At 36.1% G+C, this 23,516-nt stretch overlaps 1 protein-coding gene across 2 annotated transcripts in view; it reads left to right on the forward strand.

Moving 5' to 3' along the window:
• The window catches only part of VAV3 (vav guanine nucleotide exchange factor 3), a 150,297-nt gene that overhangs the window by 106,565 nt on the left and 20,216 nt on the right, over window positions 1-23,516 (forward strand). For both annotated transcript variants that reach the window (XM_062497230.1, XM_062497231.1), the window contains exons 20-22: window positions 15,487-15,623; window positions 19,327-19,392; window positions 22,983-23,017. In XM_062497230.1, the coding sequence (XP_062353214.1) occupies window positions 15,487-15,623; window positions 19,327-19,392; window positions 22,983-23,017 (238 nt within the window). The remainder of the gene's footprint in view (window positions 1-15,486; window positions 15,624-19,326; window positions 19,393-22,982; window positions 23,018-23,516) is intronic.

Raw genomic sequence — 23,516 nt, forward strand, 5'->3', positions numbered from 1 at the left:
GGACTTTCTCTATATCTTAAGCAATTAATATTTTATTTTTCTCTTAGAGAAATAATTGTGTTTAATACATGCTTAGCCATATACTAACGATCTTTAAACTGAGGTGGATTTAAAATCTCTCCTTTTTTTTTGCATAAAAACATTCAACATCAACTATTTAAGCAAAATGTCACTATTTAGACACAACTGCAAGGAAGTTGTCAGGAAGAAAAAAGGCAATGTTGAAGTTGAGGTCGACAAAATGGGCATAAAGTATGATCAATGAAACAAAAAAGCAAACTGTTTTGTGTTTGAAACACAAAAACAGTGAAGCACTATTTTTAAAAAAAGAAGAGACCTGTGCCAGCAGCTATATGGCCCAAATCTGCCTTTACTTACCTTGGCAAGTGGAAGGGAATCACTTGGTATTTGGTAAAGTTTATTGGGACTTAAAAATCTCTTATTCTTCTTCAAGACGCATATTGCATTTACCCATCTATTTTCATATCTGATTTTAATCTTCTGGGTGCTGTAATTCTCAGAAGGCAAAACAAAGATAATAAGGCAATGAATGATTAAAAATAGTCAAAAGTAACTGAATTTTAGCAGTACTCTAAAGCATATGGTTTCTTTTTTTGTGGCTTATTAATTTAACTAAATCAGTATTTGATCACTACTTCAAAGTAATTCTCACACAAAGAATTTGGGAAACACTGTAAAATTGAACACAGCCATCCCATGGGAGAAAAAAGACTGCTGAAAATTCACCCAAGAGAAGCTCCCAGAACTGCATCTGCTTTTTGCCTGAAGAAGGTTTTAAACTTGGTGTATGAGGCCAGAGGCAAGAGCCTGAGAAACTGATGCTGGTTTTCAGGAGAGTTTTTAATCTGCTCACCACTTGGAGATTCCCAGAGAAGTGAACCATGAGGCTAAGTTAAGCTGCAGGCCAAGCTAGCTCAGGATCCCTCCAACAGTAGCCAATTAAATGGATGCTGAAGGACAGAATTTGGGGTGAGGTGCTGTGGTGCTTCCCACCTTACCTTGTGTATTCGTTTGTTAGCTCTTAATTTTCCTTCCATGTATTTTCATTAGCACTTTTTAAACCAGTCTACAATCTTCACAACATCCTTTAACTGTCACTGTCATAATTAGTTGTGTGAATAAAACGCATCTTTTTGTTTGCTTTTAACCTGCTACCTATTACTTTGATGCTAGCATGATTTTGGATCTCAAAAATTAATAATAAATAAAGAAATAATGAGTGTTTTTTTCTCTGGTCACTGTTATGTCACTCATGAGTTGTCTGTCATAACCCCTCCAGTCACATGTCCTCTAGCCTAAAGAGCTATTATCTGCTTAATTCTTCTGATACAGAAGGACTTCTGTATGTCTGACCATCCTGTTGGCTTGTTTGCATGCTTCTAGGTCCAAGAGTAGTCAGTATTTCTAGTTCTGTGTCTGCCACAAGAAATTTCTTAGTGTTGGTACAGAGCAGAGTTAGATTTTGATATTGAAGAACTGATTGTAAAAAATACGTAGGAATTACTCTGAGATATTTTGTCTCTATCATGATACCTGTTTCACACTCCATCATTGTGTATGAGTATTCAGTCCATAGGTTACTTTGAGTCTTTCATGTAGGTGTGGCCAAATGGCCTTCAAAGATCCTTCCAGCCAGAGTTTTCTGATTTTGAATCCTATTGGTCATGAAACCTTCCTTCAGTCCTTTGCAAGTAGTGTTCTCTTAAAAGAAATACTTTTGTGCCTTCTCCAAAAGTTAATCCCCTCTTACTCCAATTTTAATAGTGACTATTAATTTTTTGAACAAGGAAGGGTCAAGCATGAGTTCCTTTGGGTGTCCCTTCTGGACACTGCCTTATAATTGAAAAAAATACTGTTGTTCCAACCTTTTATGTTCTATCCTTTTGTTGTTTATTTATTGGGGCAGGGTTGGAAAATTTTTCCTCTTACGTGATATAAGCTGGACGAGAGCCTCATTGTGAGCCTGTTAAAATTATTTTGCTAATCCACATTAATATATAATACTTCTTCATTGTCTGCTTTAAAGAACTCTAAACAATGTCCCTGACTTGTTCTTAGAGTATTTGCAGTCTTTATATTATATTATATTATCCATATACTTGTAAATTCTGTTTCTATAGTAGATTTTACCAGTCTGCTTTGTGTAACTGTCAGATGTTTGTGTTGAGACATCTACTGATTACACCTGAGTTTCTTTAAAATTGTCTTCACATATAACTACCTATTTTTATGCTATTGAGTTGTTTTAAGAAATAGCTTGCAGATCATAATTAACAGCTCAGCGATATAATGTTTGAATTTATTTCGTACTTAGCATTTTCAAGTAGTGACATTATAAAACCTGATCCAATGGATTTTTCGGTAGAATCAATTTATTCTGTTGTTTTAACCCTTAGATATGGTTTATCCAGGAAAAAAAAGGTAAAGTACTTTTCTGAGGCGCTAAGTGAAAGAACTTGGAATTCAGCCCTCATTGCTGCTCTTGCTGACCTGCAAATAAATACAAGACATGTGCAGTCTTGCTCTTCTTATAACTTTTGTTTCTTAAGCTTCAGTGTGCAACAGGGAATTAAAAAGTAACTTCATTATCTGATGCCTTGAAAATGTGCCTCAGTCTGTTAACCTTAGAGGTTATTGTTTAACCAGCCTGTTTGGAAGAGGGCATGTGGGAGAGCATGAGGCACTGTCTTTTAGCTCCGACAAGAAACTATGACTTTTTTACTTTTCTTGGACTTTTTCCTTAATTGGGTTTGACAGCAACAGATAGCATGAAATGTGGTGTAACCAGAGCTGCATGTATGGATCACAGCTTTCCTTCCAGCACAACATTACACTCCTGGCAGTAGCAGTCTTCTTGTGACTGACAGGGATCATTTTGGTACACTGGAATTCACCTAATGCTGGTATATCTTCTGCAACGTTTTTTTCTTTATTTCCTCTTTATAGAAGACCCTACAGGTTGCCCTGTAATTTTCACCCTCCCCTTTTTTGCTTTATCATGGGGACAAGAATGGCTGAAAAGGGAAAGAGTATGAGGCTTAATGGTAGGGACTTAAAGCTCTGACTACTTCTGTGCACTGTGTGCCAGTTCTGTTATTTGTCCATTTCTGGTGGTATTGATTCAAACACTGCAATTTAAATGGTGTGTATTGCTCTGCACAAGGCTCAGGCACCTGAGAAACACCAAATGATCAACTAAGCTCAAAGAGCCAGTGTTGGGATTTAAGTGTCTAAGGTGTATTCTTTGTCAGGGCAATATTTTGGGAGAAAGAACCACGTCTGGGTGTTCTGCTGGTGTCAGTTTGATCTCTGGTGATTCTTGGATGTAACTTCAGGCTGTTGCCACAAGCTGTGGTGTTTTTTCACATTAAGGTGTCCCCTTACTGCCTTTCTTTTGAATCTCTGGATCACCAGGCTAAGTAACTTCAGTCTGATGATGGCAAACTGGTCATGGGAGACAGTGGTGGCAGCTGCAGTGAGGAGATAAAAGTGAGAGAAGTCATCCTGACTTAGCTGGGATATCAACCCACATACTTTATTGCTTTTGGGTAGGGTTTGTGTCTTAACAAATCTCTCACTTTGCTGGAGTGCATTACCCACATTCAGACTGGAAAGAGAAAACGGAAGGAGAACCTTCACTATTGTGCAGATGAATATATGATGGTTTCTTTCACAGGGCAGGAATGAAGATGTATCTAAGATGCAACGTGATTACTGTCATTGATGTCTTGACAGGGACTAAACTTGATAGCCATCTTTACTGCCTATGATAATTTACCAATAACGTCTTGATTTTGCAACAAAGGTCAAGTGATGGATTATTTTATTGTATGTTTTAATTTTTGCATTTAAAAGATCCTTTTGCAGCCTATTGTTTATTCATCATGTAAGCAATCTTCAAGTTAAGAACTTATTTATATTTAGACATAGAAAATTATCTACTTAAATTTGTAAACTATTTTGAAAAAAATTACTAAAAATTGAAAATATTTTTCTTCAGTAAAAGTGAGTATGTAGAAACAGTGTATCAGAATAGTATAAAACTTTTTGTATACTAGTTGTGCTAGAAAAAAAAAGGCTGACATAAGATAATTTCATTTTAGTCTGAATGCTTTTGTTTAGATCTATCTGCTGATTGAGGCTAGGGATACTACAAATTCATGGGAAAGCTGGAGGCTTTTTGGATTTTCTTTTTGTTTTCATAGATTGCCAATACTTCAAATATGCAAAGTGTGCAGCATAGAAACAAAATCCCAAGTATATACTATTTAGGGATAAACAAATTCAACTGCATTGTGGTGTTAACAGTGAAATACACATTTATCCTTTTTTACTTTTATAGCACAAATACTTTGTAATGAAAACAAGTTTTGTTCTTTTTTGTCTCAAAGAAATACATTTATTTGCCTGTAGAGACCAGAAATAAGCAGGCATATTTTTAAGAGCAGGTTTGTTTTAGCTACAACAATGGTGTCTTTTCGTTGCTTTAATATAATGCCATAATTCTTGGCAACATTTATCTACTTATGCTTGCATGCAAAGAAGGTGCATAAGGCCTGAATTTTTTTTGCATGTGTGCTAAGAACTATCAGTTAAGAAGTAAAAGAGGTATCTGCTGTAATCAGGGTAGAGGCCATGGAGAAAAAAAAATTGCTTGAAGTGTAAGATCATGAGAGTGTTTAACTTGAAAAGCTGAAGGATTATACAGCATTATGAAGAGGGTGCGTGCAGGCAAAATTATTTGTTATGTGCTGGGACCTGCCTGCTTTGCCAGGCATCAGCCACTTCCCTTTCACGTTATGTAATAATTTGAAATGCTTCTCTTGCTGGAGAATTTAGTTCTTGTAAGTAACAGAAGTGGGAGACTAAGGCCTTTCATCTTAGAGGCAGATGCTATTAGTCAATACTGAACATAAAAGAAATTGCATGAAAGAGAATTGAATTCTTATTTTTACAATTCTTCAAGAATAAAATGTCAGCACATTTTCAGCAATGTGTGTTTTAAAATTTGGTACCTGTGAAAGATTCTAGGTGGCATAGCTATGTATTTCCATGGATTATGTGTTGTTTTTAAAATTATTCAGTCTGTGAATTTTCAACACTAGTAAAAATGCCTAGGTCCTGTACAAAGATTCATGACATCTTGCAGTATTAAATTCCATTTCCAAAGTGGGATTCCTGTTTTCAAGCCTTTTTTCCTCTTACTGATTGCTGCAGAATTATTCCTGGGCATGGGTAAGTTAGTATTTAAAGTATAGCTCCAAATAATTGCTTCCATGGAATAATGAACTTCTGTATTCCAAGATTTGTCTCTGTTTTTCAGAGCCTTTTGCTGCATGTAATCTCCTGTTTGGACACACCTTCAGAGCTCATCTGTAGTACCTGCCCAATGCAAGTTGCTGGCCCCTCAGGGCAGGTGCATGTTTGAACAAATACATGAATTAGAATGCCATGCCTGTCTGTGGCATCAGATTAAAAGATGTGATAATTACCACTGGTTAATCTTCATACCATGTGCTTTTATAAAAAGCAGCACCACATGTACCACACTTTTTAATGCATATGCCAAAACTACATTTTGCTTAATTAAAAAAAAAATGAAGCTTCTTACTTTTGAGGCAACATGATTTTTAAAGCTTATATCCCTAATTCACCCCTAGACTACATTAAAAGTATGAGATTTCATTACTTTGTCAAAACAAATCAAAACTGTGTTTTTGAACCTGATTATTCTTTGTTGTTTATTCCCATGAAACATTTAACAGTCAGCCGTTTCTAACACTTGTTCAAAGTGCTGAGACTTTTCAATCCAGACAATTCCAAAATCCCTAAATCTCACAAGGATAGCTGCCTGTGTCACTCCAAGTAAGGAGTAGTTGCCTGAAAAAAACATTTGAAGTTAAAATTGTACAAAACAACAAGAGCTTGTCCTTAACACTTGTTTGGAGGAAAACCTTCTCTGAAGAGGAAACCAAAGCCTGTCGGTGAAGGAAAAATAGTTTTCACTCTTAATGAATCACAAAAAGTAATGTGGCAATGACCATTAGGAAGTCAGTGACTTTCTCAGCTCTCTGCTTGCTTGCAGTGTAGTCATGGAAAAAGTCTTCTTTCTCTTTTGAGAAACTACCTGGGTTTGAGTATAAAAATGAAAACATAATTGTGGAATAGCCCAAGAAGTTTCTGTTATTTTAGACATACTTTCTTGCATTTGCAATCTGAAGTTCTCAGTCTAGGGCATGTTCAGGTTTTCTGAATTAATATGGGTCTACAAAGACAAATATATGTATTGTAGGGGAAGACTGTTTGAAAGATGCAAATACAGCTTATGAAACTGCTTGCTGTGCAGATGGGATTGGGCTGGCATTTGTAGATTCTTTCAGCAGTGTAATTAGTGCACTGATGTTTGTATTTTGTGTTGTAACATTTTGTTGCCTGACTTCCCAAAATCTTCATAGTTTCTTTTCCTTCTGTCTCAAGGCACAAAAGTAAATGGAACCTTAGGAGTGTATCTGTGAGAGTTATGAGCAGAACCCCCCATATGAGAGGTAAATGGTCATAGGCCATCTAAATAAGAATAGGGTCATTCCTTTCCCAAAAGGCAGCCCTTGTAACTTACTCCTCTGAAGTTTAAAAGCATGGCTCTTCAGAAGCACTTCTGTAGTGCCAGGTTTTCTTTTTTCCTTGCAGAGATGAGCTTCCAGCCTCCTTGAAATGAGTGTCAAGATGTGCCAATTGTCCCTGCCTAAGAGTAAAATAAGAAAATGCTTTCTGTTGGAGTTATTTTTCTAAATTTAAAAAAAAAGTAAACTCTGAAACTTAGTTTGTATTTTGGATTTTCTTGGCTAAATTTCTTATTTCTGATCAAAATAAGTGCTGTGTTTATAGGAGCACTAAGCTGACCTTGCTTTGGAAAACCTGGAAACTTAAAGCTCCTACTGAGAGGGAGGAGTGATTGTCCATATTCCAATGCTGCTAATTTTATTAATGTTGCTCTTATTGTTACTAAACAAAGTTATTTCAAAAAATCTTTGCTGACAAAAGCATTTGGATGAAGCCACATAGCGACGTTCAGAGCAGGGAAAGATGTCCATTTGTCTAAGCATTGGTTCTTAAGCACCAAAACTACTGTGATATAAAAGCAAATAAATGTGTAGAAATATAACAGAACTCATACAGTTTCAGAAGTGCAGTCTTATAAATTGAATAACATTGCTAGTCTTGTTTATTTTCCTTGCAATGAACTCCTGCTATGATCTGCAGTGTAGGTCCAAGTTTTGTGTGGATCTTAAGTAGAAAATGGAGATACAGCCACTTGTCAGGGGGCTTTTTGCTAATGATCAGATCTACAAAACCTGGGGAAGCACAGGGACTTCCTGAGTTGTGGTGTTTTTCTGTTTCTTATAGCAAGTTGTTGATCAGACTGTTAACAGACAGATTTCTTTCCTCCCACGTATCTTCATTTTGGTTGATGGTTGACCATTTCTGCAGAGGTCTCTGCCAAGAATACATTTTCTATATGCAGCATTAAGGAGAAATGGTGGGAAAATTGAATCTTTGAAAAACTGTAGATTTGACAGGTAGTTAAGGATTGAGGGAACCCCAAATCCTGTTTCAGTAAGGTTTTTAGGAAGGAAATAGTTGTTGGAAGAGAGGGAGGACAGTGACAGAAAGCATGGTTAGGACTGTGACAAAAAAGATTTATTTTCCAGTAGTTGTATGTGTTCTGGAGGATGACAGTCTTTAAATCTTCTGTTTTGATGGAAGAGAAATGTGAATGTTTATCAGATGTGGTTTGGAGTGCACTACAGATCTGTCATCTGAATTTTGAGATAGTGAAGAATATTTTGCTCCCCCATCCTTCCCCCGTATTGCTCCACTGCTTGCAAATTTTCTGTTTATGAAAGGGCTGCTTTACTTCTGTAAGCAGAAATTTAACAGTTAAGGCTCATGTTAGCTGATAAATGTTCTAATAATCAGCCCTGTGTAGGTTTTTGACTTCAAAATTAAGTGGCAAGCTCCAGAGTTGGGGTTGGTCATATGCCAGTAGTAAGACTTAACTGAATAGTATGCAAAGGCAGAGCAGTTAAAGAGAAGACAAGTGGAATGTTCCTGAATTTCAGGCACTGTCAGCATTTCAGCCACCTTGGCTTTAAACTGCAAGGGGGAAGGTGTGGTTAGGAAGCAGTTCTTGACTGTGAGGGTGGTGAGGCACTGGCACAGGTTACCCAGAGAAGCTGTGAATGCCCCATCCCTGGAAGTCTCCAAGGCCAGGTTGGATGGGGCTGTGAGCATCCTGGTCTGATGGAAAGTATCTCTGCCCATGGCAGGAAGGTTGCAATGAGATGATCATTAAAGTTCTTTCCAACTCAGCCTATTCTATGATTTTATGAATATAAGGCTTAAAAGCAGTATCTAAAATTAGACCTTCTAATTACAGTGACATGCAAAAATAATGACTAAAAACTGGGAGAATTAAAAGCTCAATTAAAATATCTTTGAGGTATGTCTGTGTACTTACTAATTGTGTTAATTTTGTCCAATAGTAATTATTTAAATCACTGCCACTCTTAAGAGTGTTTTTAATAGACTGTACTGGCACCTTGCATGTATGTGAGTTCTGTAGTTTGTGTTATAAGTACTTGGCTAAAAGTTAAGAAATCCCATCCCAACCTAGTCTCTTTTGAGGCATTAGTAGACCATCTCAGAAACTGAATGTAAGTGGGCTTTTTTAAGTGACTAGTAGTATTGCTTTCCTCATATCTCATCAGCTGAGCAGGGCTTCTAGACAAGTTTCGCCTTGGCAGTAACAGAGCCACTGACTTCTGCTGGTTGTGGAGATAGATGACACTGATGAGAAGTTGGGAAACTGCTCTCCTGATAAATGCAAGAGAGGAGAACCAAGTTTATGGTTTACTCTGCAATAAAATTATTAGAACAGGAATTTTCAACCATGAACTTAGCAGAGCTGATTGGAAGAATGTACAGAGAATGCCTAAGGACTTTGTTTTCATATAGCCCATGCTCAGATTAGAGGTTTCCTTTAACTAGCTTTTAATATTAGTGTTGGACCTAGATGATGTTGCCAAAAAACATGACAAAGCTGGCGATTTTGTGTCATGGATGCTCAGATTGTGGGTATAACAGTTCCACCTGTTCTTCACACTGCTGTCCTTATCAACCCATCTGTTTTTCTATCACAACTGCTTGTTACTTTATTATTTGTAGTTATGCTTCCTGATCAGAAACCTTCAGAGTGTAATTTTACTTACCAAGGTGTAAATACTATTTTTTTCTTTCAATTTGAGTTCCCTTTGCCTGTGTCTCTTAAGTTTCAGCTGTTAAAATTATCCATGACACAGTGGGCCACTGTTCAGACATTCAATCCCATGAGACACTGCCATGAGTTATTTAGCCCTGACTTCCTGGTTGGGGTATGAAGATGTATGGAGATGTACCTGCTCAGATATTTTGGGTGGAATATTCCTCCCTGTCTTTCCTATGGAAGGCTTATCAATCACTCAGTGTCAGGTTGTTTCTTAGCAGAATTGCATTCCCTATGCTTGTAGCTGCAAAGATACAAACCAAAAAGGGTCAAAGCAAGTCCAGAGGTTCCAAACAGACACCCAAAATGCTGTTGTGGTGAAAGAAAGGACAGAATTAGTGAGCCTTTGTAATTTCCTAGACAAAAGGCAGTGTTATTTTATTGATATTCTAGAAACATCAGGATGTGGCTTTGTCAGATAGTCTAAAATTCTGTTTCAGATTTGAAGCCTCCTGAAATCAGGAGGCTTTATTCCATTACATTAGGATTTTTTTTTTTTTTTTAAATCAGGTTATAAATATGTGGTGACTAGGCTATATTTTTCATAGAGAAAAAGAAAATCTTCATATTAACTATGATGTTTAATTCAGACCAAGGTGTTTCATGTCTTTCTAACAGTAGAAAGTTTATCCACAAATTCGCCTTTAAACCCTGCTCTCCTATTTGCTGTATCATTATTTTGTATGTTAGAGTGATCACTGCCCAAAGTGTAAGCCACATTTTGCTTTGCTTGGAAATAACGGGTGCTGGAATCAATTTTGACAGATAGAGGTCGTAATAGGGCATGCATTATGCATGTTGTTAGCAAAAAATAACATTTTTGAATCTCTGCATAAAACTCTGAGGGTCATTCAGTATTGTTTGGAAATGCAGAGCTGCTGTAAGGAATACAAGTAGTTTACTTTTTTTTTCTTATATAATGGATATTCTAACTTACTATGTTATTTCTAAGTTGTCACCTCCTTCCTTGACTCATAATTATCAGATGAAATACTCAAATGGTTTATGAAAGGTTTTATTTCTTCTATAATGTAACCTAATTGGTACTTTCTAAATCTTGACTCTATCATGCTTTCTGTTTTTTTCATAAGCTACAATTTAGATCATCAATTTATGTTAGTTCTATGACCCAGAGCCTGGCTATGAAGACTTTTCTAGGAATCTGGGCATTTTTCTTGGTTTTCAAGTGAAATAAATTTTAGCTATTTATTGGTGTCATAAGTGGATAAGTCTGGTCTTTGATTCCAATGTTGGAAACTACCAGACTCTTTCTTATCTTTAAATTAGAAAGTTTCCTGATAAATAGTTTGTCATGTGGAAATCTAACTTAATGGAAGCCAATGGGATTTTTAGCATTAATAATACATGGATGAAATCCTGATCTTGTCCTTTGTGTTGGAACTTTACCCTCTTTTTAACATGTTGATGAGTAATGTTTTTGTGCCAGATGTTTCCACAAGTTTTCTGCAATTGTCAGTTATTGTCAGTACTGCAGCTATGTGCATTCCAATGGCAGTGTCTCTAAATGCTTAACATATTTCACATTTTAATCATGAATGCATAGAGGTTCTATGCTGTTTCTGTCACAAATAATCCATAATTATACTCCGAAGCATTTTGCATTTCTTTAGAATGTCACTTTCTCTTGTCTACATTATTGAATTACAGCAAGTCCTCAGGATTCTTAATGAGTACATTTGTTATGAATCCATGTGCCAATTAAAAATGAAATGTCAAGATAGACAAGGAAAATATCCTAGATCTTGCCTGTCTGAACTTCTGTAAAGCAGCTGGTGTACTGCCTCAGAGGAATTGGTCTCTTATGAGAGGAAGCTAAAAGAACTTGGCTTGTTTAGCCTCACAAAATGAAGGTTAATAGGGGTATGATTGCTCTCTTTAACTGTAGTGTGAAAATAAATGCAGACAAGGAAAAGAACTATGCAGGCTCCTGTTTCTAAATGGATGGAAGCTGGCCATGAACTAATTTACACTGAAAAGTAGAAGATTCTTGTTGTGGTTTAACCCCAGCCAGGAACAAAACACTGAAGGTGAGAAGACTCGTGGGTTGAGATGAGGACAGTTTAACAGCTACAACAAAGCTGTATATATAAGTAGAGCAAAAGAGAGAATTCATTCACCACGTTTCTTGGCCAGTCTGCTGTGCAGCCATCCTTAGGAAAGCAGGACTCCATCGTTTGTAATGGTGACTTGGGGAGACAAATGCCATCACTCCAAACATTCTTTCTTCCTCCTCCTCCACCCCACTTTATATCCTGAGCATGATGTCGTATGGAATGGTTTATCCCTTTGTCCCCTGGGGCCAGCTGTCCCAGCTGTGTGCTCTCTCAGCTCCTTGTGCACCCCCAGCATACTGGCAGGGAGGTACAGGAACAGAAAAGGCCTTGACATTGTGCAAGCAAACCCTGTTTTCAGCACAAATTCAAACCATAGGTTGCCTCACACTGCCTTTTCTGAAGAAAACTACCCCAGCCAAAGCCAGCACAATTGTAGATGCTCAGAGAATAGAATTCTGAAATGAACAATAGGAGCAAACAGATTTGTTTTAGGGTAAGCTTGTTAAACTCATAGATTGTTTGAGATGGTTGGTGCATTACTGATGGATAGGTCTGGGTACATCACACCCCAGCGTTTGTCCTTTGTATATGTTAGGAGGTGAGGGCTGATCAGTTTCTGCCCATTTAAATGTCCACCAGCTTAGTGCTAATCTGCTAAACTCTTTCTGAGCTACTATAATCAAATCTGTAATTGCATTGCTGAAAAGGAAGTTAAGCATTCTGTTTGGAGCTTTTGGACTCTCCTTCAATTTATTATTTTTTTTCTGTACCCCATTTATTTTTTTCATGCTTAATGGTGGTCTAAGGGAAGTTCTATGAGAAGAACACTTACTCATGAAAATTTAGCTATTCCAGAATAATATGTACTTGTTTTTTATTGATGATTCAAATATTTAATTTAGTTTTTTGTTCCTGGAAAAACTGATATAAAAAAAAGTTTAAAATCACGGGGATAAGACCTTTTGATATTTTCATGTAACTAGCAAAGCATGTTAGTTGTGCACTCACTGCTTTTATATCTTTGATTGATACAGGCTGTGTGTGCATGCGTGTTGTTATTGATATTGAAATGAATGTGGTCCTTAGTGACTCAGACACTCCTGTTGTTGGAGAGTGAATTTACCTTCAGTTGCTTGAGCTGTAAAGTCCATTTCAGAATCTGAGTCAAATCTGATGTGTGCTGAAATAATTAGTACCAAAATATAATTTCCCATGTTTATCCATGCATTTTTTATCAATGGCCTTGAAGCTTCCAGGCAGTATCATTACAGAAGGGTGAATGCAAGAATGACATTGCAGTGTCATTGATCATTGTCTGTTGCTGAGGTGTGCTGGAATCCTTGTATCCCTGTTACTCCAGGTGCTGGTTTATGTCAGTGTGGTGATGGTCACATCCATTGTGCTAGCAGTGAGACTTCATAGCAATGACAGTGCTGACCACAAGAAACTCCTAAGCAGGCCAAATACAACAATTGGATAAAAAAGGTGGTCAAATTACAGTAGAAAAATAAGATTTGTGTGTTGCCAGAGTAGAGACCAGGTATAACAAGCAAATCAGCTCTGTAGTTACCACAGTTTCAGTAATGTAACATAGGCATTGCAACAAACAAGTTTTAAGGAGGGTTCTGAAACAAGATAATAAACTCTTATCAAGGCCATAACCCAAAAGCCTGTTTAAATGATAGGATTATTTCTAGTGATGTCAAGAGGTGTTAGATCAAATCTTCCAACAATGTATCTGCCAAGGTAACTTTATAATCAAAATTGCCATAGGAGTCTACAGAATCAAGCATACTGAATTATACACAAGTGTTCTGAGCATAGTACGTTTTATCCTTTTACAGGATTAATTCTGTGTTACCTTTTGAATAATTCTGCTAGTTGACACAGCACTATTTCTCCTTTTTTTCCCCATAGTTATCTTGCCCTGGTTTTCAGAGATGCCAATAATCATAATTACCAGTGGAATAGAAATAAAAATTACTTGTATGTTTCTGATTAATAACTTAAGCGTTATAGTATGTTAGAAAACCACCAGGATTTTAATTGAAAAGTACATTATTATTTCCTGAGAATATTCTGATGAGCTCAATCCAAGGGAGGAGTTTTAATTATATCTTCACACTAAAAATGTGATAAATAGAATCACCAAATACATGGTTTTATAATGTGAATAATTTTTTGTGCATTTATTTTGACTTCTGTGTGTGTCTCTAAGATGAGCATCTGGTTACAGTTTGTTCATCACATATGGAGATGTCTTATTCATATTCTGGTGGGGGGTTTCCTTGCATTAGGACAAAGTTGCCAGCTTTCAGTAGGCACTTGAATGCAGATTACTTCTGTTTGCCATGGAGGATTTGTTGATGCTGAATCAGTGTATGAAAGCATGAAAGCTTCAGCTGAGAAATAAAGTAATGTCTAGTATTTGCCTAGGTGGAATAATGGCTTGCTAATAATTATGTGCTCTTTTTAAGTAAGGAAGATAACTTGCAGAAACAATAAAAGTTAAGTTGTCATTTGGGTTGAGTAACATGAGAGCTGGTATTACTTTGCTTAATATTTCATCAGCACTTAGGATTAGTATTAATTCATTAATAGAGAGTAGTAATTATTGAAGGTGATCTCTTTCATGTTCCATACGATTTAGAGGAGATCATGGTTATATGTGTTTGTTGCCACCTAAATTACAGTCGTGATCTTGCAACAGAAAGAAGTCTTCTATGTGATCCTTTGTTGTCAGAATGAAGGTAATGATGACCTTCCAGCAAGAAACAAGTTAAATATGGCAGTCCAGTGACCTTGACTTTGCAGCCTGTCACTCTTACCTGTATTTATTAATATACATTCTTACAAAACTTTTGGTTAACCAAAAACTGTCTGGTTAAGATTTGAAATTGATATACCCTCTTAATGATAATGATTTTTAAAATTCCCTGTTTAGTTAAAACCAGGAGAATTATTCTGTAGTGTTTTTTTTATGTTGTTGTTGTTATTTTTTTTGATATAGAGGGAGAATAATTAAAAATAGCTCTGTTATAATAAAATGCTTTCCTTGGCAGTAAATAGAGTTAAAAAATGCTTTTCTAAAACCCTCTAAATCTTTAATATATTTGTTATGGAGTGGGTGGTGCTTCATCTGATTTCAAGTATTCTTATAGTATCAGAGTACACTCTTTGAGTGCAATATACTAGCTATCCATAACACTTAAAATGTTGGGGTTTTGTTTTTTAAAAAAGCTGTTAAAAATCTAAGAATGTGGAGTTACAGTGTCCACAGTTTTATCTTCTGACTGAAGATACAGGGTCTGCCCCCTGTTTGATACACACCAGTGGAAGATTCTTGAACTGTAGTTATAAACGGTGCTTTAGTTCTTTGTGCAAGCAGACAGAAGTGGGTTGCTCCCTTAAAGAAAACAAATTAAAAAAATCCCCAACACAGCTTAGTTGTCTAGATGCAATCAGTACTGATGTGGAAGGACTAGTGTGCATCTAGAGTTCTTATCTTGAAAATGAAACATTCAGTTAATCCAGGTTTGCTGCATGCAACCAGAAATACTGTCATAACATGAAAATTTTAAAAAAGGAAAAAAAAGGTGTTGTGAGAAACTGAAAAGAATTGTGATCCTGACTATCCTGGCCATGTTCACATTGGCTGTAGGTTTTTGGTAATAACCGTTCTAAGGCAGACGTGTCCATATTGGTGTCTCTAATACTAATTCATTGCAATCTTTGCCTTGGACTATAAAGATAGCCTTAATATTTGAACCCTATGCAGAGCCAAGGATGTACATGTACAGGGAAGAGTCTCTGTAGGCATGAAATCAACTTTAGAAGAAAGGGGGATAGAGATGGTTTTCCAAAGTCATCATTTTCTATTTGGTTGTGCCTGGTATAGTAATAAGTACTAGTGCCCTAGTCATGTACCTGCTAAAGACATAGTGTTTCTTGCTTGATTGCTGGCATGGTTTTCGGATTCCATAGATTGTCATTGAGTAAAAATTGATTCTGGCTTTTGGGAATTTTGGGATTTTTTCTTATCTATTTTTTTAATTTTTTTTTTCCCAGGTTTACCAAAAATGCAAGTCATTCGGAACTACAATGGAATCCCACAGCCAGCAGCACAAGATGGGCCACCATTGCATATCCAGATAGGGGACACTATTGAACTCATTAGAGGAGATGCACACAGCTTGTTTTGGCAGGTACTCTATCATTTAGCAAATGGCTATATTCTGTTTGTCCAGCTACCAACCTCTTATTGATATATTGCTCTCCTAACCTTTCTTTCTTTTAGAACAACAATGACAAAATTCTTTGTGGTTTATCCAAATAAGTGTCTAACACAACTAATTTTGCTTTTAAATTGACAGTAGCTCTTGTATGGTGTAAATCTTAATTCTTGCAACCTTAAAGTAGAAGCACTGGTGAATAAATCTCTGAGAACATGACATTGGTGGTAATCCTAGTGAAATTAGAAGAGTTAAGGGGTGTGTTTGGCACAAAAAGCAAAGTTTTAGAATTTTCAGTGCTAACACAACATAAGTAAAAGCTATGTTGACAAAACCCAGTTAGTGAATATTAGATTTATAGGGCAGAGAAATAGCTCTGCAAAACAGAACCACACCTAAACTACTTGATGCTGGCTCAAGTCAGTTAAGGATAGATGTTTTTTATATACATGGGAAAAGTATATTTTATTGAGAGCAAAATCTGCCGTCAAGTGATTCACATCACTACTTTTGTTACTAAAATTTCTTCTTAAATGAGAACTATAAACATTGAAAATGCTGACTTGCATTCACTTTAACAGTAAATGCATTAACATGTGTCTTACTTTTCTTGATTGCTTTCTGAATTGTTTGTGTTATTGGATAAATGGAAATAGAGCTAAATAGAAGAACCATCAGGAGATTAATAGAACAAGTGTAAAATATTTGTCTTCTTGAATTGTTGTTCCTGTGTTGATCTTCCTGATTTTTTTTTTCTTTTAAAGCTATAATAAGTTAATGAATATAAGATGAAAACTGCCTGGTCTACTTCCTGAGTTAGGTCCTATTTTTTCTTGTTTGTTTTGGCTTTTGATTTTTTGGCTACAGTTAGGATGGAATCTTCTCCAAACTCTTCAGGACTGGATCAGTGATCTCTTCCTATGTCACTGTATCATCCTGAACATTTAATGGGGGGAAGTAAGAAACGATAGAATTACTTTATCTATTGAAAAAATACGTAAATAGGTGTAACCAAACCACCTTAGCCCCTCCCAGAAACCCTCCAAACCCAAAAACCAAACCAAATCCCTTCCAAAACCCCCCAACTTAGAAGACCCTGGGTATTTCACAGCACTGAAAATAAATCTCTTCAAATGACATTTTGGCCTGTATAGTTTTGTATGTAGGACTTGGTTCTGCAAGGTCTCAAGTTCTGATCTGGAGAAGCATTTAAACCTGCTCTTGACCTAGGACAGGCTAGAAGGTAATCATCTGACTCGTACAATTAGTACAAGCCAAAATTACTGCTACCACGTGGGACTGATTCTATTGCCATGTTCATACACATCTGTCAACTCAATTTACTGGAAATTGTCTTAGAGGTTGTTTGTGATTATCATGCTAAAGAATTTAGCTAGAATCTCATTGTGTTTAACTAGCAGAAACCAGAAACTGTATGAGGCTTTTCCCTAGAAGCCTTAGTAATAGATTTGAATCCTAATGGAAATTGTCATCTCCATTAGCATCATTCAAAAATTTTTTTTTCTCTCTTGTCACAGATTGTTTAATACAGATTTCTCCAAGTCATTTAAAAATGATGATATTAAGGAAGAACCTGCAAAATGCAATTTATATTAAAATCTTTAATTATTCAAGAAGCCTTTTACAGTAATTTAGAGCTGACCCAGCAGACTAGTATTACAATGGTTTTCTAAGTTGACCATTTAGAAATACAAGTGATTATAATCGATAAGTATGTGTGGTTTAGGTGAAACTTTTTCATTTTTACAGTGCATCAAATAAATAATAATACAGGTTGCTAAGCAGTGCTTGTAACACTAAGCACTAAGCTGTAGCTGAAGTGTGGTCAGACATATCTTGATAGACGTTAATATGTTTTGTTCAGTGCTTGGTCTTATTGAGTGTGGTACCACTTGCTATTCAGGTATGATTAGTATTGAAAAGAAGTATCACTTGAATGGCAGACTGTTTCAGAGCTCTGCTTAAAATTAGGTCTATACTGGAGAGAGATTTGTGTTTCAGGAGTAAACAGAGTATATGGATACAAAGGGTAATCTGTATTCAGGCAGATGATGTGAAAAGGGGGTAAGGAATCTTTGCTGAACACAGGTTCAAATCTGTAAGATTGGCACTTGTTTGCACAAAATTATTTTTTAAAATATCACTGGTATAAACACTTTTAGCTTAAATACTGCCTTTGTGCTTTTCCTTCTTCTCAGCTGCCTCTGCACTTCTCTGTATTTCTGCTTAAGGTGGTAGCTACTGTTTGTGATAAATTGCATAAATCTCCTATGGAGAATGATGCACTCACTTATTGTCCTTAGGTTAGTACCAATCAGAGAACATTTTAATTTTTTTTCATATACCCTTGGTTTTTTTGGTTTTTTTTTTTTTACATTCAGCTCCATTCTATTGAATTTTCTAAATTCTGTGTTCTGTGGTGGCATTATGGTAGAATTACACATTTAGTGTTACAGATACAAAATTAACCAAACCCTGAAGAAATTTCATGTATGTTTACGAGGGGTTTTCCCATCTTAATTTTGTGTTGCAGGTATGCCATCAAAAATAAAAGAGAAATGTAATTTGCAAGATTTTAATGCTTATAATGTACTCATGCTTAATCTCATTGCCAAATGCTGAGAGTGTATTATATTTACAGTCAGTATATTACATTTAATGGAGATTAGGTATTTATGTGCTTTTAAAAAATCAGTTAAATTAAAACATTTGTTTGCCTAAATACTCATTTTGATGCCTTCATTTTATGAACCTGTGTTCAGGAATTAAGTTTTGTGCTCTGTTCTACTACAAAACGTGTTTTCACTGTCAAATATTACTATGAATAAAAAGATGTTTTTAAGGTGTTCTTCAGGAGAGCTTGTTTGATGTTGAACTGTGTGAGCTGCTGATGTATGGATTTGTGATGGTCAGGTCACTTTTGGTGCTTAGAAGCTGGAGTAAATTGGTGGCCCTGTCACTTTGGGAGGGCAGCAGTGGTGTTGCAGAAAAGGCTCAGTTTTTTTCATCCAGAAATGCTGGATGCATTTCTGCCCCTGGTCACCCAGTTGTGTGGATGCACCTACAGCATGTCAGTGTATCACAGTCAGAGAGTCATCTTTATTTCTGTTAGTATTGCCCTGCCCAGTGGATTTCCATCGGTGTGCATCACTTATGGAAATGCTGTACGTAGTGTCTGAATTGGCTGTGGGATCACTAGCTCTGAATTCCCACTGGAGTTTGGTCTCAGGTGCTGCAGCTGCTGCTGTGTGGGGTGTAGTCCTTTTGGGGATCTGCAAGGGTGCAGCATGGCAGCTTTCTGTAGAATGCCAGCTGAGGAGGAAGTAACTTGGAAGGAGATAACATAAATGAAGATATCAGACACTGGCAGACATTGGCAGAACCGGGAATCACATCCCAGTCTCTGACCTCCTTTCTTGCCTCTTATCTCTCAGCACTTTCAGATCTATTAGTTATAATTATTGCTTAATTGTATTAAAACCCCAACAAAACAACAAAAAAAATCACAGAAATATTGAGCAACACTTTATTATAACAGCATTTTATTTTAAAGACTCTTGGATATATTCATTGTCCTAAATCCCTGGGTGTGTATTATTATTTGCTGTTAACCCCAATTATGTCTCAAAAATTGATTTTTTTTTTTTTTTTTTAGGGAAGAAATCTAACAACAGGAGAGCTTGGATTCTTCCCAAGTGATGCAGTAAAACCTAGCCCATGTGTAAGTACAATTATTTAGTTCTGTTTGCCACCTTAAAGGAAAACGGCCTAGTTCATTAGTTCATCAAGATTAATCTTACCTTACAAAAATATTGTTTCTAGTTCCTTGGTGCTTTCATGGTGGGTTCAGTATTGCTTGAAGTAGAGTGCTTAATGCTTTTGGTTATTGGATGTAAGTAGGACATGTCAAGAAAAGAAATTTGATAAGCAGATTTAACTTTTGGGAATATTAACAAATTGAACTGTCTGAAGAGTTTCCAGAGTGTAGATCAAATACATTTCATGTGAAAGTGCACTTTCTTCCTTCCCCAGCAGGAAGGTGAGAGTGCTGTGGCTCTAATCTATTCCCCAGTCACTTTGGGTTAGAGAGAGGGATTATAGCCTAAGTAGTAAGTTTAGAAATTGTAAAACTAATACAAAACTTGGAATTCTGACTGCTTGATAAATTTTCTTTTTTCTTTAGGTTCTTACCTTTATTTCACACAAGAATCTTCCCAATCTAGAAAAGTTTGTGAAAGTAATAAGAAAAATAATTTTATAATATGTACTCAAGAGTTTTATGTGCAGATATGATGATGCATTAATATACTATACACTTGTTCCTTCTCTGCCCTCTGTGACACTGTGCATCAGATTCCTGGCTTCCTTTGTTGCGGTTAATTGGTAAAAACCCAAAAACCCAGTAATGAGTCCTATTCTTTACTTTGATTTAAGGCAGTTTTCACTTACTTTAACCTGATTCTCAACAATTTGACAGCAGTCAAGATATGCCACTTCAATGGCTTTTATAAGTAGGTGGAACAAGCTCTTAGTAGCTGCACTTTGATATGTCTTTGGGGCTTATTGTAGCTTAGTTCCCAGAACAGGCATACATGAGGTCTTAGAGAGTATAAATATATTACAATACCATCAGACATTTCTAAGACCCTGTATTTCCAGGATTTTGTTAGAAGAGGAATGCACAGACTATTTGTAGGTGTAAGTTGTGTTAGTTGTGAGAGAACAGATCTGAAATAAAGGTGAAATTGTTCTGTGAATTTAGCTTTCATCACTCCACCCTTTGGTTATTGTTAAATTTGTGAATTTCCTACCCCTTGCTTATTTTTCAAGGGTGGATTTCCCATTCCATGGTGTCACTGTCAGTGACCCCATCAGTCATTGTGTGGTGTCATTGACTGCAACTGTAGCAGCATTTTTAGGAGTCACTTTAAAAGCACTGGCAGTGAAATATCTGAAGTTAGGAAAAATGCTGCTGGGGTGTTGAGGAGGTTTCTTTCTAATGGTAAAGCTTTCTGCTAAATTTAAAATACACTATTTAGAGGAGTATTGAAAATAACACAGTTTTACAGAATGAATAAATACTATTCATGAAATGTTACCAACTGGTGTCATGATGAGAACAAAAAGATAAATTGATGCTTCACAACTGTTAACTTGGAAGGATGAAATATAAACATCTTATTATGATAAATGATGCAGTTAAAGATACTGAAACATCAATTGGGTTTTAAACATGCTATAAGTTTTACTGTTATTATTAAGTCTTACAGTCTTTACAACCATCTGATATAAAAATGCCCAGAAACAGCATAAAATCCATATATCAGAAGACTTTAGGAATGAATATGGAATGAAAAACTGCTGAGCTCCAGAATATCTATATTCCAGACTTTTCACAGATGTACCTATAAAAAAATTTTTCCCTTTTATAAGTAGTATATGTCAGCAGACATTTTATGCACTATATGAGTAATATCTGTTTCTTCCTAGCTTTCCTCCATTTCTCTAATTTCTGTAGAGGCATTGGATACCTAGCAAAGTATGAGCCAAGACCTTCTGGAATAACATTTGATTTTGCCCTTCTTTATGCCAGTGAACAACACTTGTTATATAAATATATTTGTCCATTCAAAATTTACAAAAGCAACTACTGATCTATCATTTAAGTGCTCTGGGGGTGGACTTAAACCATTTTTGAATTTTAATATCCTTTCCCAGTTTATTAGCACTACTTGACAAATTTGAAATATTTAAGAATATCTTGCAACAAACTTTGTAATTTTTGAAATCGTGGCCTTGAAATGTGTCATTTGTTTGATCCATTAAAACATTTATTTTAGCATTTGTTTGTCAGCAGATTCATAATCTGTTAACTTTTTGCCAGGTCTCCCCATTAGAAGCAGAGCTGCCTGAGCAGCACCATCAGTATCTGCAGGGCTATGAAGGGCCAGTGCTGCTGCCAGGGTGACACCTGCCTCTCTTGGGTGCCCTGCACTCCTCAGGGCTTCCCATCCACCAGCACTGCAGATGCTGCTGTGATGAGAGCCCTTTGTCTCCACTATTTGGGAATAGTGCATGTTTCCTTTTCCTCTCTCAAGAACTAGACTAAATGGCTGTTTAATACCTGTTTAGATTTACTGCTACACAAGCCAAACACGTGAGCCTGGTTTTATCACAGAGAACTTTAATGTGTTCCACACTTAAGTTTATTTCAAGGTTAAATCTACAGACTTGATAGAGAACTTGGTTGATACCTGAGGCCAAGATAGTGGGAGTTGGAATTTATTGCAATTTCAATCAATTTAAGTTTATAGGACTTTATAATACTGTTTTTCTGACTGAATTGGTTTTTGAAGTTTCTTTTGGTTTCTTTATATTCCATATATCATGAATAAAAAGTGTGAGAAGAACGTTACTGTAATTTCTTCCCTATTAGAGTCCAGAAAATAAAACATTCATTGGTTTTGCTAAAGGAAAAAAAACCAAAACAAACCATATTTACTTACCTAAGAATACATGACCTTAAGTTATACATATGTGAGATTTATGTTAAGCTTTCACTAGAATCCATTTTTCAGCACTGTGCATTTTCATACCTTGTTTTAGAAGAATAATGTAATACTGAGTTATCACACACTAATGGGGGATGATCAAGATGAAATGCTCATTTTCATAGGAATTGCTATACTGTGCATCTTGTGTATGAATAAATGTTATCTATGCATATGTTTGTGTACAAATAACATCCATTTTGCCTGCTGATTGCAGTTTGCTTAATTTTTAGATTTAATTTCAGAATCAAATTACATGCTTAGCAAGATACAGTACAACAGTTCCCCAAGTCCCAAAGGAATAAATGATGTCATACAATATAAGTTGTGGACTATCCTCATGTCTCTCTGACGATTATAGACCATATTTCCCAGTAGAAAGTCATAAGGCCACACAGTTCTGAATACATGAAATTAATTTTATACATTTCTATAAATTGGTTGCATATTTTAGTGACACTTTTATACAATATAGAGCATTGAGCTTTTTTGTGTATGATATTTGAATATAGGCACTGTCAGAAAAGTTTGAAACTGTTCTGTGAAGTAAAAATACCCAAAAAACTGTCACAGAAGAAAAGAACTTAAAATATTCTGTACTACTTTCAGAGTGATCTGAAATATTTGTCCTTTTTTATAATTTCCTTTAAAGTAAATAGACTTGAAGAAAAAATAGATCACCTGGGTAGTTAAATCAGTTTAATTTCTGCTTTTAGAAAAAAATCCTGATCCTCATTCTCTGTATCTTTTGGTACCCTAGGTTCCTAAGCCAGTAGACTACTCTTCACAGCTGTGGTAAGTGTCTTGTCTTACAAGAATCTCTGAAAGAAGCAGTCACAGAAAGCAACTGTGTTTGCTACAATTTAAATTATATTGGGTTAACCTTTCTAGGCTTCAGAAAGAATTGTGTAATGGTTTGGGAAAGCATTGCCATGCGTTGCCTGAAAGCATTTCTGATATAATAAAGTGTTTAATGATTTTGATGTGTTGTTTACAAGTCTGTGGCTGTACAGCCTTAGTCCCAGGCCTCTGAAATAGAACAATATGAGATTATTGTAATATGAAGCATGGAAGTATATCCTCATTGTTGAGTCAATAAAGCAAGGAATAATGTTAAATGCATCCTATATCCTGAATAATTCTGCATTTTCTTAAAAATCCTCACCAACATTGAAGCTGTAGAGATACGAGTGGCACCTGGGGATATGGTTTAGGGGTATCTGTGGTGTGGTGCAAGATTGATGGTTGGATTAGATGAATCTTGAAGGTCTCTTTCAACCTTGATGATTGAAAA

This window comes from Cinclus cinclus, chromosome 8 (genome assembly GCF_963662255.1).
Source record: "Cinclus cinclus chromosome 8, bCinCin1.1, whole genome shotgun sequence".
In the NCBI taxonomy this organism is placed as follows: Eukaryota; Metazoa; Chordata; class Aves; order Passeriformes; family Cinclidae; genus Cinclus; species Cinclus cinclus.